At 40.0% G+C, this 13,178-nt stretch overlaps 2 protein-coding genes across 5 annotated transcripts in view; one reads left to right on the forward strand and one right to left on the reverse strand.

Annotated features, from left to right (window-relative positions):
• The window catches only part of CCDC34 (coiled-coil domain containing 34), a 333,393-nt gene that overhangs the window by 241,806 nt on the left and 78,409 nt on the right, over positions 1 to 13,178 (forward strand). The gene's annotated exons all lie outside the window — the stretch shown is intronic.
• Positions 1 to 13,178, reverse strand: part of BBOX1 (gamma-butyrobetaine hydroxylase 1) — a 60,310-nt gene that overhangs the window by 28,821 nt on the left and 18,311 nt on the right. For all 4 annotated transcript variants that reach the window (XM_059406808.1, XM_059406788.1, XM_059406778.1 and 1 more), the window contains one exon: positions 4,799 to 4,997. In XM_059406808.1, the coding sequence (XP_059262791.1) occupies positions 4,799 to 4,997 (199 nt within the window). The remainder of the gene's footprint in view (positions 1 to 4,798; positions 4,998 to 13,178) is intronic.

Genomic DNA, 13,178 nt, shown 5'->3' on the forward strand with positions numbered 1-13,178 from the left:
AAACTGATGGTAGGAACGCAAATAGATGATGCCACCATGGAAAACAGTATGGAAGTTTCTCAAAAAATTAAAAATAGAACTAACATACAATCCAGTAATTCCTCTACTGGGTATTAACCCAAAGAAAATGGAAACATTAATTTGAAAAAATACATGCACCCCTATGTTTATTATAGCATTATTTATAATAGCCAAGCTATGAAAGCAGCCCGTGTCCATCCATAGGTGAATGGATAAAGAAGATGTAGTGTATACACTATGCTATAAAAGAATGAGATCTTTCCACTTATAGCAGCATGGATGAATCTAGAGGGTAAAATGCTAAGCAAAATAAGTAAGTCAGAGAAAGACACATATCATATCACATGTGAAATTTAAGGAACAAAACAAATGAACAAAAAAAAGGAAGAGACAAGGAAACAGACTCTTAAATACAAAGAATAAATTGGTGGTTGCCAGAGGGAAGTGGATGGGGAGAGCATGAACCAGATTAAGGGGTTCAAGAATACACTTATTGTGAGGCGCACTGAGTAACATATAGAATTGCTAAGTATTATATTGCACACCTGGATTGAGTATAAGTCTGTAAATTAATTATATACAAATTAAAAAAAATAAAAATTTAAAAGAGAAATTATTCAGAAAGATATTTTTATTGATTTTTGGGGGGAGGAAGTTAAGGGGCATGAGATGAGGCTCTTGACCCTACCCTGTAAAAACTATATGGATCCAACTTTAAGATCTAAATCCTTCTGAAAATGTTATCTTGTTCCATAGTGCTGTAATTATCTCTTACCAGCTATCTCTGGTGGGACAAAATGGACAATGAGGGCTTCTTTACCAAGTCTTATTCTTTTCTCCCAGGTAAGCTTTCATCATCAAGCAGTAAGGTTGCTGAGCATTTCACAGAGTTGCATGAAAAAAATATTGTCTAGATGAGGCACTGACAAAATAATGATAATCATCTGAGAAAATATAGACATGGAAATTACATCTACTTTTGTCCTCAAAGCTATTACCATTTTGATTTAGTATTTTAATCTAATTTTATGATTGTTACATGCTCTAATAATTTTTGTATTCACTTGCTGCTTTATAGTTTTTTGAAAACATCTAGGTGTGTATCTATCATTAAACATTTATTCCTTACCTACTGTATGCTAAGGCTAGGCAAAATGCTGGGATCCACTGTTTTTGTTTATCCAATCAATGCTTTAACAATTGAGATGACAGCCAAGAACCAAAAATAGATATTATAATTCTCAGTTTAGACCCATGCATTCAAATTCTCCAAACTAGTAATTCTACTTGAATGGGAAAGTGCTAGGTGGATATTTGTTTCCCAAAGGAGACCTGTGTAAAGTAGCACCAAGCTATTTATATTTTTGGGCATCTACGCAAAAGTAGAAACCAGGCTTCTTGAAAAATCTACATGGGATGCAAAATTAGCCTTTAGCCTTCTTCTTCCCACTTTCCTTTCTCCATCCTTCTATCTATGGCAATCCCTGCTCTCCATTATTTATTGCCTTCATTTATTCATTGCATTCTCTCACTCACCTGCCAATTATTTGGGGCAATAGTAAGGCTCTTTGCCAGGGGAGAAACAAAGCTATGAAAGAAAGGACCACATTGAAGGCAGCTACTGAGTCTCTTATAAAGATGAGTCATGTCCAGGCATTACCACACCACAAAGAAGAGCATGAAAAATGACACTTGGTGTACCTAACTATGAGAGCTGAGAGAGTGTAAAGCACCCAAATTCTACACCAACTGAGACCTGCCTTCTCTTGAAATAATCCTCTTCTCAACTAGAGGTTTGTAACCTTAGCTACACACAAGAATCACCTGCAGGGTTTTTAAAATGCCTGAGACTCAGGTCAAATCCAAATCCTGTTTTGAAAAATCCGTGGAGAATGGACACAGATGTCAGCATTTTAAAAATTGGCTATTCTGATGGGTAACCTCAGTGGAGAACTATTGCTCTAAATATCCCTCCTTTGAATCATCTGTCATAGAAATTTCAACATCATTTTCCACATTACCGTGGGAGGAGGCAGAAAGGGGAAATCACTTCAGGAAAATATTCGTTTTTCTCATTCTCTTAAAAAACACATAAGCAAACAAATAAAAACAAAGCAACCACAGCAAAACTGCCCTCTTCTGTAAGTTCTTGAGGTAAAGAATTAAAAATTAAAATTGAAAACAAACAAACAAACCTGCAGAGATCTTGATAATATGTTGTAGAAGTAGCTGTAAGGTTGTCAGAAAGGCCTTTCTTGGCCTGAGGTATAGTTTGAGAGATTCAGGAAAGAAATGTGATCCTCTGCATGGAAGATGAGACTGAGTAGGTTAAACCTATCCAGTTAGATGCAAAGATCTTGGACAAAGGAATGCAACCGTAGTAGGAGGTCTGATTTGTTTTTGACAACAAACCTTGAGTATTTATTCCAATAAACTTCACAAGATAAGATCAGTTAGATCAGTGGCAAAATTACAATAAAACAAAACAGAATTCAAGTAATAAATCAGGACTAAGAAGCCGACCCTAAATGTGACGGGTTAGGGTGAGCATTAGGATACTACAACAAAGAGACCCGCCCCAATTTGGCTGCTGTTGTGAAATTGTGACATGTGTTGCATAGATACAAAAATCTCATTGTCAGCCAATAAAACTAAGTAGAAAAATATAGAAGAGATTTACTGTGAAGTATTCTGTTTACTTCCGGTGACTAAAAGCATCCTCCCATGTTCCTCCTTAATATCATTGATAGTGAGGTGGATTAGGAAGCCCATGGATAAAGCAGCCCCAGATTCTAACTCTGGTTCCTTTTCTATTACCTGTGAAAATTTGGGTTATAGTTTAATTCTCTGGAATTCAGATTCCTTATCAGTGAACTGGAGGAAATTACCCATTTCAGAAAATTGTGAACGATAAGTAAAGACCAAATAATTAGATGGAGGCTCTTAATAATTTCAAGACTATCTCCAGGTCTTTATCACTTGTTACCGATACAGTCTGTAAAACAGCTTAAATTTTTTAAAAAAATTATGTATTTTAGAGAGAGAAAGAGTGCGAGTGCAGTGCACATGAGTGGGGGAAGGGCAGAGGGATAGAGAGGATCTCAAGCTGACTCCCATGATCCTGAGATCGTCACCTGGGTCAAAATCAAGAGTTGGCTGCTTGACCAACTGAACCACACCACTGCCCCCAAACAGCTTAAATTCTTGTAGATGTAGGGAAGATAAAAATTAGGTAGTTCACAGTATGCTTAGGGGTAGCAGTAAGTTCTTGGGGTGGGGGGTGGGGTGGGGTCGTCTAAGTCTACACACGATAGAGTCTTCTGCCATGAATAAACTTGATCAAATCATTGGGAGCAAGTGATTAGTTATTTTTGATTCCTTGTTTATCTATAGACAGGGTCTTATTCTAGATTGGGGGTGGCAAACTCAAAGGCAGGCAGGGCTCCTGCAGGTCTGAGTAGGGGTGGGGGGCCCACACACAATTTGTGCAACTGGAGTGTGAGCACATGCTCTCTTCAAGGGGCGGCCTCCACTTACACCAAGCAGGCTCCTGGCATGCGGGGATTGAGTCTCAGTTGTTGCCAGATTTGATTTTTCAAGAAAAGTCAGATCCATATTTAATGTAAAATCTCCCAGTTTTTAAGTGTTGACAACTAATTCTTTTCTTTCAACTTCCTATGGGCCAACCAAAACATATCTGAATACAGCCTGTGTGCTACCAGTTTTGCAACCTTTGGATTTTAAAGGTTTTTTTCACTCCCAGTGCCCTCTGCTCCGTGAGCCCAAGAATAATTGTGTGCATCCTGCATGAGGGTTCACCCTACGGTTTAAAAATACACTCATACCCCCCACTTCCAAATAAGTGTTTCCTGTTGTTAGAGTTTCATTATCCATAATGAATGTTACTCCCAGGCAATTCTTATGCAAACAGCTTCTTGTTCCAAAGTTAAAAATCAAATACATTTCCTGTTCCTTGCCGAAGTGCATAGACCTAATTTTCTGCATATTAGTTTTATCTTTTTAACCACAGCTGGTGGCTGGTTTCAGTTCCCCAGGGCCCTATTTTTTTTTTTTTTTTTTTTTTTTGCACCAAGTCTTGGGCAGTAAAACTTTAATGAACTTTGCATTTATAAAAGTCTTGGAGAAACATGGTCTTCCATGCTATCTCCTCTGAACTGAAGGGCGTTCTCCCCAAAATCAAATGTTGAAGCCCTGACCAACAATGTGACTGGATTTGGAGATGGAGTCTTTAAGAAGGTGATTAGGTTAAATGAAGTCTTAAGGTTGGGGCCCTTCTCCAACAGGACTGCTGTCCTTATAAGAAGAGGAAGAGATACCAGCAGTGCAGGGACAGACAGGAAAGGCCATGTGAGAACCCAGTGAGAGTGGCCATCTCCACGTCAGGAAGAGAGCTCTCACTGAAATAAAACCTGCAGCCACCTTCCTCTTGGACATCTGGCTTTCAGAAGTCTGAGGAAATGACTTTCTGTTGTTTAAGCCACCGAGTCTATAGTATTCTGTTATGGCAACCCTAGAAAACAAACCTGCCATCTATAACTAGCCTGGCTTTGATGTCTGATGTCTTTTGGATTTTAGGATCCTTTAAAATCCCAGTTATTCTCAGAGAAATCCCACTTTTAGACATGTCTTCTCATCTGACTTCCTGCTCAGGGTATTATGCAAATTTTGTTTTCTCCAATCAAAAGAGTCTCTTCCTTCTGGGAAATATACCAGACTTTATACTTAGTGGCAGAATACAAACTCTTTGGTAACTCACCCATAAAATGTGAGATAAAGGAAACCGATCCTTTTCCCAAGTTTTAAAACTTGTCCTCGTTTGTCAGATGCTCCTGTGAGTCGTACTATGCCTATTTTCTTGAGGGTGGAGAGCCACTTGCAGGCATGTTCATCATTTTTTAAAACATCTTCAAAATCCAGTGTGGGTAGCTGGAGCTCGGCGCCCCAGTACTGACATTCTGTGAATAAGAAAAAGAAGAAACCAGATGAGATTACATTGTTTCTATATAAAATGAGAACCTCAGAGGACATTGAAGTTGAGCTTTCATTTCTCGTGGGATTTACAAAATTTCAGTCATATTCAAATTGCTCAAGCTACTAACTTTTCTTCCCTGGGGCCATGCCAGTTTACTATATACCTCCTGCCTACCACTGCCGACCCATGACAGGCATACATTCACTAAGCCCGTTTGTCGATAGAATGTTTAGCTCATGGATAGCTCTTGAGATGTACATCCGTAGGGCTTCTTTGCCTGGATTCTGCTTAGAAACGTCTCTACTGAGATACTGTGTATTTTAATGGCCATGTCACATTATTCAACTCCAAATAGATGATAAAATCTGAATGACGGACTGAGAACACTATATGCACATTCCTAGAGGTGGGAGGAGTGTTTGCCTTGGTGGGTACAGCTCCATCTTCCTCTTATTTCACCTGAGCAGAAGCTTTCTCTGAGGTCAAATCATTCTTTGGCGTAAAAACGAAACAAAACAAAAAACCTATCCATGGGGAAGAAAAGATGAAAGGTGTGCTCCTGGGATGCATAGAAATGTATTTTGCATAGATCCTTTGATGACAACATGATTGTAGATGAAGTCAAGTGCTTTCCTTAGCTTTCTCATTCCTCATGATCAAATGCTCATGAGAAAAGTTTACTTGGAGAAACAGAAAGGAAATGAAATGGAAGAAATAATTTGTTTTGCAAACCGGGCTCTCCCCAAAGGAGGCAGAACACAGAGATGTCATTTTGCCAAAGGAAATAATTCAGATATTAGCAACTGCATTCAGGAGAGACCTAGCTCAAGATAATCCCTTTGATTTTTTTCAGTTTTAGAAGAAAGAATCTGCCTTAGGAAGGCAAATCTTCCGAACAAGTGACAGAATAAGATCTTATGATCTCAGTGTCATCCTAAGCAAGCCTCACTTCTCAAACTGGGGAATATACATCGTGTTATGGAAAACAGCCCCAAGCTCCCAGTTTAAGAATGTGGAATGGATCAGTGTTCCTGTGTAGTTGTTGTAGACTGGAAGTCATTCCCTTCTCTTTGATGTCCAACAGGGATTTCTTAGGAGTCAGATAGTAGCAATAGATAGTGAAAAGATGCCTGCAGGTTCAGGAGGCCACCTCCTGCTCTCCCATCAGCTAGTTAGCCACCAGCAAAACAGCCACATGCAGCTGGTACCATATGGACCAGGATATCAATAAGGTCAAGAACGGAGGCAGAGGGGCCTGGATTTGAATCATTGTCCTGCATCTTACCACATAGTTTCTTCGTGTCCTTTATGAGCCTCCATCTCTTAATTTGTAAAAGAGCCAAACTCTATTTACTGTGCAGGCCATTTGTTGACCAGGCAAAGAGCCTAGTACAGTGCCTGGTACATAGTAGAAAACCACTATTCTGACCACCTATAATAATAGTCGGTATTTACTGACTCCTTTCTAGATGTTAGGCACAGTGCTAGGTGCTTTCCATATGTTATTTCTTTTAATGTCCACAATTAAAATACCCACTAGATGCTTTCAGCATTCCCAAGTTATAAAGAAGGGAACAGCCATCCAAATCACGCAGAGCTAATGATTTGCAGGGCAAGTTAGTCAAATCCAGACAACCGATTCCAAAGTCTATAATTTTAACAACTACATATAAAATAAAGAAGTGGTGCCTTGAAATACTGTTGTCACATGTATTTTTATGCCTTATGTCTGCAGGTCCATTATTTATTCTGTCCCTTACAAAGGAAATCTAACTAGATAAGAAAGAAAGCAAAGCAAGTTACACTTAGGACCACTTTGTCTGAACTTGCTCAGGTATGGGTATTTAAAGATAAACCTTGAATATAACACTGTGTGTTAATTATACTGGAATTAAGAAAAAAATACCACACTTGATCTGAGCAAAAAAGCCAAGAAATGATGGAATTAAAAAAAATGAAAAATAAAGCTTGGCTTCTAGTCAGGATTTTAGATGCAGAAAAAAACACGGTGAGTAGGTTTCATTGTACAATGACATTGCTGTCCACCTTTTGTGTAATGAACCAAGGCTGAAAAATCAGCTAGCTTCACTTCTTTAATTTATGCCAGTGTATTTCAGAACTCCAAGCTGGTTTGGTTTTACTTAAGGCCATTATCACTTTCCAGAGAGTGTCAGTGACTATGAGTCAGGGAAATAGAATACACAGATTGAAAAAACATTTTCCAAAATGGGAACGTTTTAAAAACTTTGAGTTCATATTTTGACTACTTTGTGGATTCAAGGAGGGTCTCCTTAGGACACACACTACATACATCTATAACATTTTTTTTTAAAGATTGTATGTATTTGAAAGAGACAGCGAGAGAGAGAACACAAGCAGGGGGAGTAAGAGAAGGAGAAGCAGGCTTCCCTGCTCGATGCCAGGCTCGATCTCAGGACTCTGGGATCATGACCTGAGCCAAAGGCAGATGCTTAACAACTGAGCCACCCAGGCACCCCCACTTATAGCATGTTTTAATGAGTTTTTGTTTCTATATGATTCGTTTTCCCATTATAGAACAACACACACGGGCATGCACATGTGCACACACAGTATTTTTTGTTTTAAAATCACAGAATGACTTATGTTCTTTCAATAAACATATTACTCTTTCCATGTATAAAATTAACCATATTCACACTGAGACTCCAATATAAAGCAAGGCTCTCAGGGCAACACACAGCGTAGTCTGTACCGTAAGTAATTTCAGATTTATAGGATTTTACTATCAGAGGGTGGTTACAATGCCTTTTACATTCTGCCAAAGTTCACCATTTTCCAGCTCTAGCTCTCATTCTGGCATGCCCTGGCAAGGACTTTCCAGAAATCAGCACACAAGGGCCACAGCTCATTATAGAACCTGTGTCCTAATACCAACACTCCTATGTTCAGTCATGCTAAACGTGATTTTCCAAGATGGTACTATGACTACCCAGTTTCTAAACTCAGCTTAGCATCCACCATATAAAATATTTTAATTTTCAGGGAGAAATAAACTATGTTTCAATAAATCCACCAGTAAAACCATTTCATGTACCCGCACAGAAAATTTAACATTGAAAAAGTGATTTTGGAGCACCTCCCCAGTTCTCCCCCAACCACAGAACAGAACTACTGTGGACTCAAGAGAAAACACATTTGAGAAGAGTAAATCATTTGTCAGGTGAACACATTAAAAGCAAATTTAAATTTCACACTTGGGTCTGGATACATAAACAGTATGGAAAATGACGGAATATTTAAGGCATGAACCACCCTTTCTAATTTAACTTATGGCCTACTAATAAATACTTCCTTGAACATGTGCTTCACACATCATAAAATTTATGGACACTACATGCTGGCTTTCAAGGAACGGTTTGTACAAGGTTTCCTTTTCAGCATTAGGCATCACATTCCTGGCTCTTGACTTGTATTTCAAAAAGGGAAAAGACACAAAGACGCTCTTTGCTTAAAGATTCCTGAAGGCACCAGGCTGAGTTGCAATGTGTTATTTTGGATTTAGAACCTTCAGTCCACCTGCACTGAACTGTGCTCTGGACTCTGAAGTAGCAAGCCTAATATGCTGAGGCCAGCCAATCACCTACTATCTCTTTCTGTGAGTACTTTGCAGGGGTCCAGCCAAAACCCAAATCTGACCCTCGAGGAAGGAAGCATGCCTGGCTGTTGGAAGGGCTTTGAGTCTCTTCCCTGGGCTAAGGGGATCCTGTCTCTTCAAATATTCTTTTACTTCTCATCTAATGAACTTGGCATATCTCAAGAATCTGATCACTTGTTCTCTTCTAGATTGAGATATTCCAGAAGCTGACCGGAGATGAGGATCTGAATGCAAGCAATGTATAAGGGAGGGATCCCTGGAAGAACTAATAGGAGGTGGGGAACTAAGACAAGAAAGGAAGCTTCTGGAAATCATTTTAATGAATGGTGAATTGAACGGCTGGGCCTTCTGGCAATACTGAAGGCTGTATTTCAGAGTTGTCCCACCTAGGGGCAAGGGAGCTGGGATGCCCAGGCTACCTAAACCAACCCCACTTCTCTGGGCACCTTTGGACACCTTCTCCATGTGCTAGCCAAAGCAGAGAAGCCCCTCCAGCCAAGTGGCAGTCCGTGCTAGAAAGCGATGGCATGCACAGGAAGAGTACTGGGTCGGGGTGGGGAGAGCTTTGGGGAGGCACAGCCAGCCTCTGCGACGCCCTCCTTTAGGCTCTGTAAGAATGAATTAGATGGCTGTCTTCTGTGGCCCCCCAGTGCTGAAACACAACTCCATTCCAATGCTTGCCACGTTGTGTTGAAATGATCTTGTACTTATTCCACACATACTTATAGAAAGTCTTGCGATTCTGGTAACAAATTATAGAAATGATCCCTGAAAGTATAGTCTTGAAAGCCTTGCTATTCCAAAGAGATCACATTAGTGAATAAAATTGATGTGATTGCACATCCATTTTGTGAAGGGAAAAGTGAGTAAGCAAGGAAAAAAACAAACAAATAAATACATAAAAACAAACTTGTAGCAAGCACCAAGTTACTGCCAGCGGGTTGGGGAACCTGTTTAGAAATGGCAGTTAAGAACTGTCTAGTTAAAGAGATGCCTCTTAAGCCAGAGGCCAGGGTGTGGGGAGAGGGCATTCATGCAAAGGGCAGGGACAGGAGTGTGTTGGTGGGAGGGACAGTAGGAAGAGGGGGAATCTCTTATCTTGCTGGGGAAACTCAGCGTCTCTAGGGCTAGAACCCAGGCAAAGAGAAGAGTGGCAGATGAAGTGCATAAATAAACAGGGTCCAGGACTTCAGGCAGGACTTCATCTCTCTTTCTTGCCCTAGACCACAAGTTCTTCTTTGCAAGGGACGGAGAGCATGTCTTGTATATTTAATTCCTCACATCTACTGCTCCCTTCTCCCGCCACCCTCTAGCACAGAGCCTAAGGCTGGTACACAGCAGATTTCTAGAAAACTATTATGTTCTGTATCATAAACAAATCTTTGCTTATTTTCTTATGGGGACTAGAGGCTGGAGGCAATCCCTGAAAGGTGTGATTGTGTCTGAACACTCTTTAGTATTTTAAAAGATAGAGAAATCCATAAAACCTTTGCCCTGGGTGATAATCCCACCAAACTCAAAAGATCTCCTCAAGGTTGTATAAAACACACTTCTAGGGGCGCCTGGGTGGCTCAGTGGGTTAAAGCCTCTGCCTTTGGCTCAGATCATGATCCCAGGGTCCTGGGATCGAGCCCCACATCGGTTTTCTGCTCAGCGGGGAGTCTGCTTCCTCCTCTCTCTCTGCCTACTTCTCTGACTACTTGTGATCTTTGTCAAATAAATAAGTAAAAAATCTTTAAAACACACACGCGCGCGCGCACACACACACACTTCTACACAAGTTTATATTGCTTGAAAGGAGAGAAATATATTTTTATTCTGGACTATTAGGTACTTGGCATATTCTATATGCTTAGCCCTATGACAACAGTGGCTTTCTCGGAGAATCCAAGAACACATGAGAAAATGAGACAGGGACTCTAAAAGTGATGAGTATTTATTTATGGAGCCGCTAGGATTCTGGGTGCTCTTCTGAGCACCTGAGATGGATTAATTAATGTAATTGTCACAATAGCCCTGTAATAGAGGTCCTAGTATTGTTCCCATTTTATAGACAAGGTGACATAGGCATAACGATCTTAGATAATTTATAAAGAATTACACAGCTCCTGCTCCTCAGGGCAGGGGAACCACACAAATAGTTTGATTACAGTTTTTATAAGAAAGGAAAGCAGTCACTTAAGGTGCCAGGAAGGGAGATGATAATCTCAGACTTCCTTAGAGTTTCAGGGCAAACAGAAAATTCAGTTTTACCTTCCGTTCTTATTGTGAGTGTACCCTATGACATCCATGTAAAGGTTATGGAAAACACCCTCTTGGTCACTTTAAATTATGTACACTGCACACATCTTCCTATGGAGTGGCCCTTGCTGGTTCCAGAAAGCTCCGGTTGTCACAAGCTTCCTCCTTATGCTAAAACACAATCTACCTCTGTCACCTTTCTTTTAGGCCCTAATTCTGTGCGCCATAATCCCACAGAATAGGACAGTCTTGGAGATGTATATAAGGAACTGTGCTCTTTTTCTTTCTGAGTCCAAATAGCCTTTTAATTCCCCATGTTTTTCATGTCTTATGGCTTCCAAGCTCTGCCCTAGGCTCAGCTCTCTGCTCTCCATTGTACGATGCGTTCAAGTCTGCTGACACTCTGCAACAGCACTGATGTCTTGAACCAGACAGAGTACTATAGATGTGGTCTGGCCCATGCCTGCATGGTGGGCTCCTCGCTACCACACTTTCATTTATGCAACCTGAATCTCAATCTTTTTTGGCTGTCTCGACTCTGTTGACTCAGATTGACTTTTCAGTCAATGAAAATGTGTAAAAATTGTCTGTCACGTCTTCATTTCCGAAGCTAGTTCATTGAGAATGTGTGGAGCATGTGTAGAGATGGGGATAGAGGTTTGATAGGAACATTGTGTCAGAGTTAGTAACTCGAGGTCTGAAGGTGACTCAAACCTGAATTCTGAAACTTCCCTTCTGCAAGAAAGTCAGAAAGTGATACAGTCTCTCAGTTCAGCTACGGAAAATGCAGGATGAAAATGACTTCGCAGGGTTGTTACGAAATTTAAATGATATGCTATCTATAAACAACTTAACACAGCGTATCTGATAAAATCTGCCCATGAACCAGAGCAGCTGAACCTGACTGAAGGAAAACACACCGTGATGACTGGTCTCATTGCATGTCTACTATTGTCTGCCTGATTCTTTCTTACCGGCTGACCATTTCTCATGTGCTCTATCCTCAACCCTTCTACCTCCTCCTCCTCCTTATGCTCAGCTGACAGCTTTGCCTCTTATTTCAGTGGAAAAATAGAAGGACTCAGAAGAGAATTTCTATACATTTCCTCCACCACATCCACCAATCTGCCCGTGTCTGTCTCCTTCCTTATGGCTCTTGATGTGTTGTAGACGTACTTGTAAATTTATATATTATACATGTTGTGTGCATATATATGTATTTTTTTAAAATTATCAATCCTTTCTCTAACAGAATGTAAGCTCCCTATAGATAGTCTTTCTCTGTTTTGTTCAATATGGCATCCCCGACACCTACAACAGTATCTGTTCTAGAACATAGAAGACACCTGAATATTTGCTGAATAAATTCAAAGTGCATGGGAGGTATTCAATAAATGACACCTTTACTAATATTAATTATTTACCTGGATTAGTTATTCCTCAGACTGGGGAAGAGAGTCAAATACACAATGACTCTCCAGTGTAATAATTGCAGTGACACAGAGAGTGAAGCCCATGGAAACTGCAGCAACCAGATGAGAGCCATGGAATGGCGTTTACTAGAACAGATACTCTTTAGTCAAATCTTGGCTTCGCTACATTGTCTTTGCTATATTGTCTCTTTGACTTTGGATGATTTACTTAATTTCTATCGTGTGTAAAATAGTTATAATATAGTGCTCCTATTATGAAGTTGTTGTTAGGATTAAATAGAACAATAAATATTAGGTGTTGAGCTCAGTGCCCAACATAGAGCAATGTTTTTAAAATGTGAGGAAGAAGATCAGCGAGTGAAGCCAGTAGTTCAGACAGAGGTTGGTGGTGGGGATAGTAAGATGGGGATGGATTCTAGATTAGTTTGCTGATAGGGCTAGTAGATTTTGTTGATACACTGGATGTGTAGTAAAAGAGATAAAGAGGAGTCACACATGATGCTGCTGCCAGAGAGATGGAGTTGTATCAACTAAGATGGGAAAGAGCGGGTCAGGAGTCTCTAAAATCATCTGTTCCTCAGGGTGGCTTTCTTTTCTCTGCTTTCCTCATTTTTTAAAAAAATTGTTTCAAGCAAATCGCTTTATAAATCCCCTTTTGGTTGTCCATTGTATATTTGGCTTGATGGATATATTCTTTTTTTAATAATCAGATTTTAGGAAGGACACATCTCATCATAAATACACATATTTTAGTCAATGAACTTGGAAAAGAACAGATTTTGATACAGCAAACCAAACTTAGGAAATGAAATTTAACTAAGTCACCAAAGACTGGTCTAAGTTTAGCTACATC

The sequence above is a fragment of the Mustela nigripes genome, chromosome 1 (assembly GCF_022355385.1).
Source record: "Mustela nigripes isolate SB6536 chromosome 1, MUSNIG.SB6536, whole genome shotgun sequence".
Taxonomy (NCBI): domain Eukaryota; kingdom Metazoa; phylum Chordata; class Mammalia; order Carnivora; family Mustelidae; genus Mustela; species Mustela nigripes.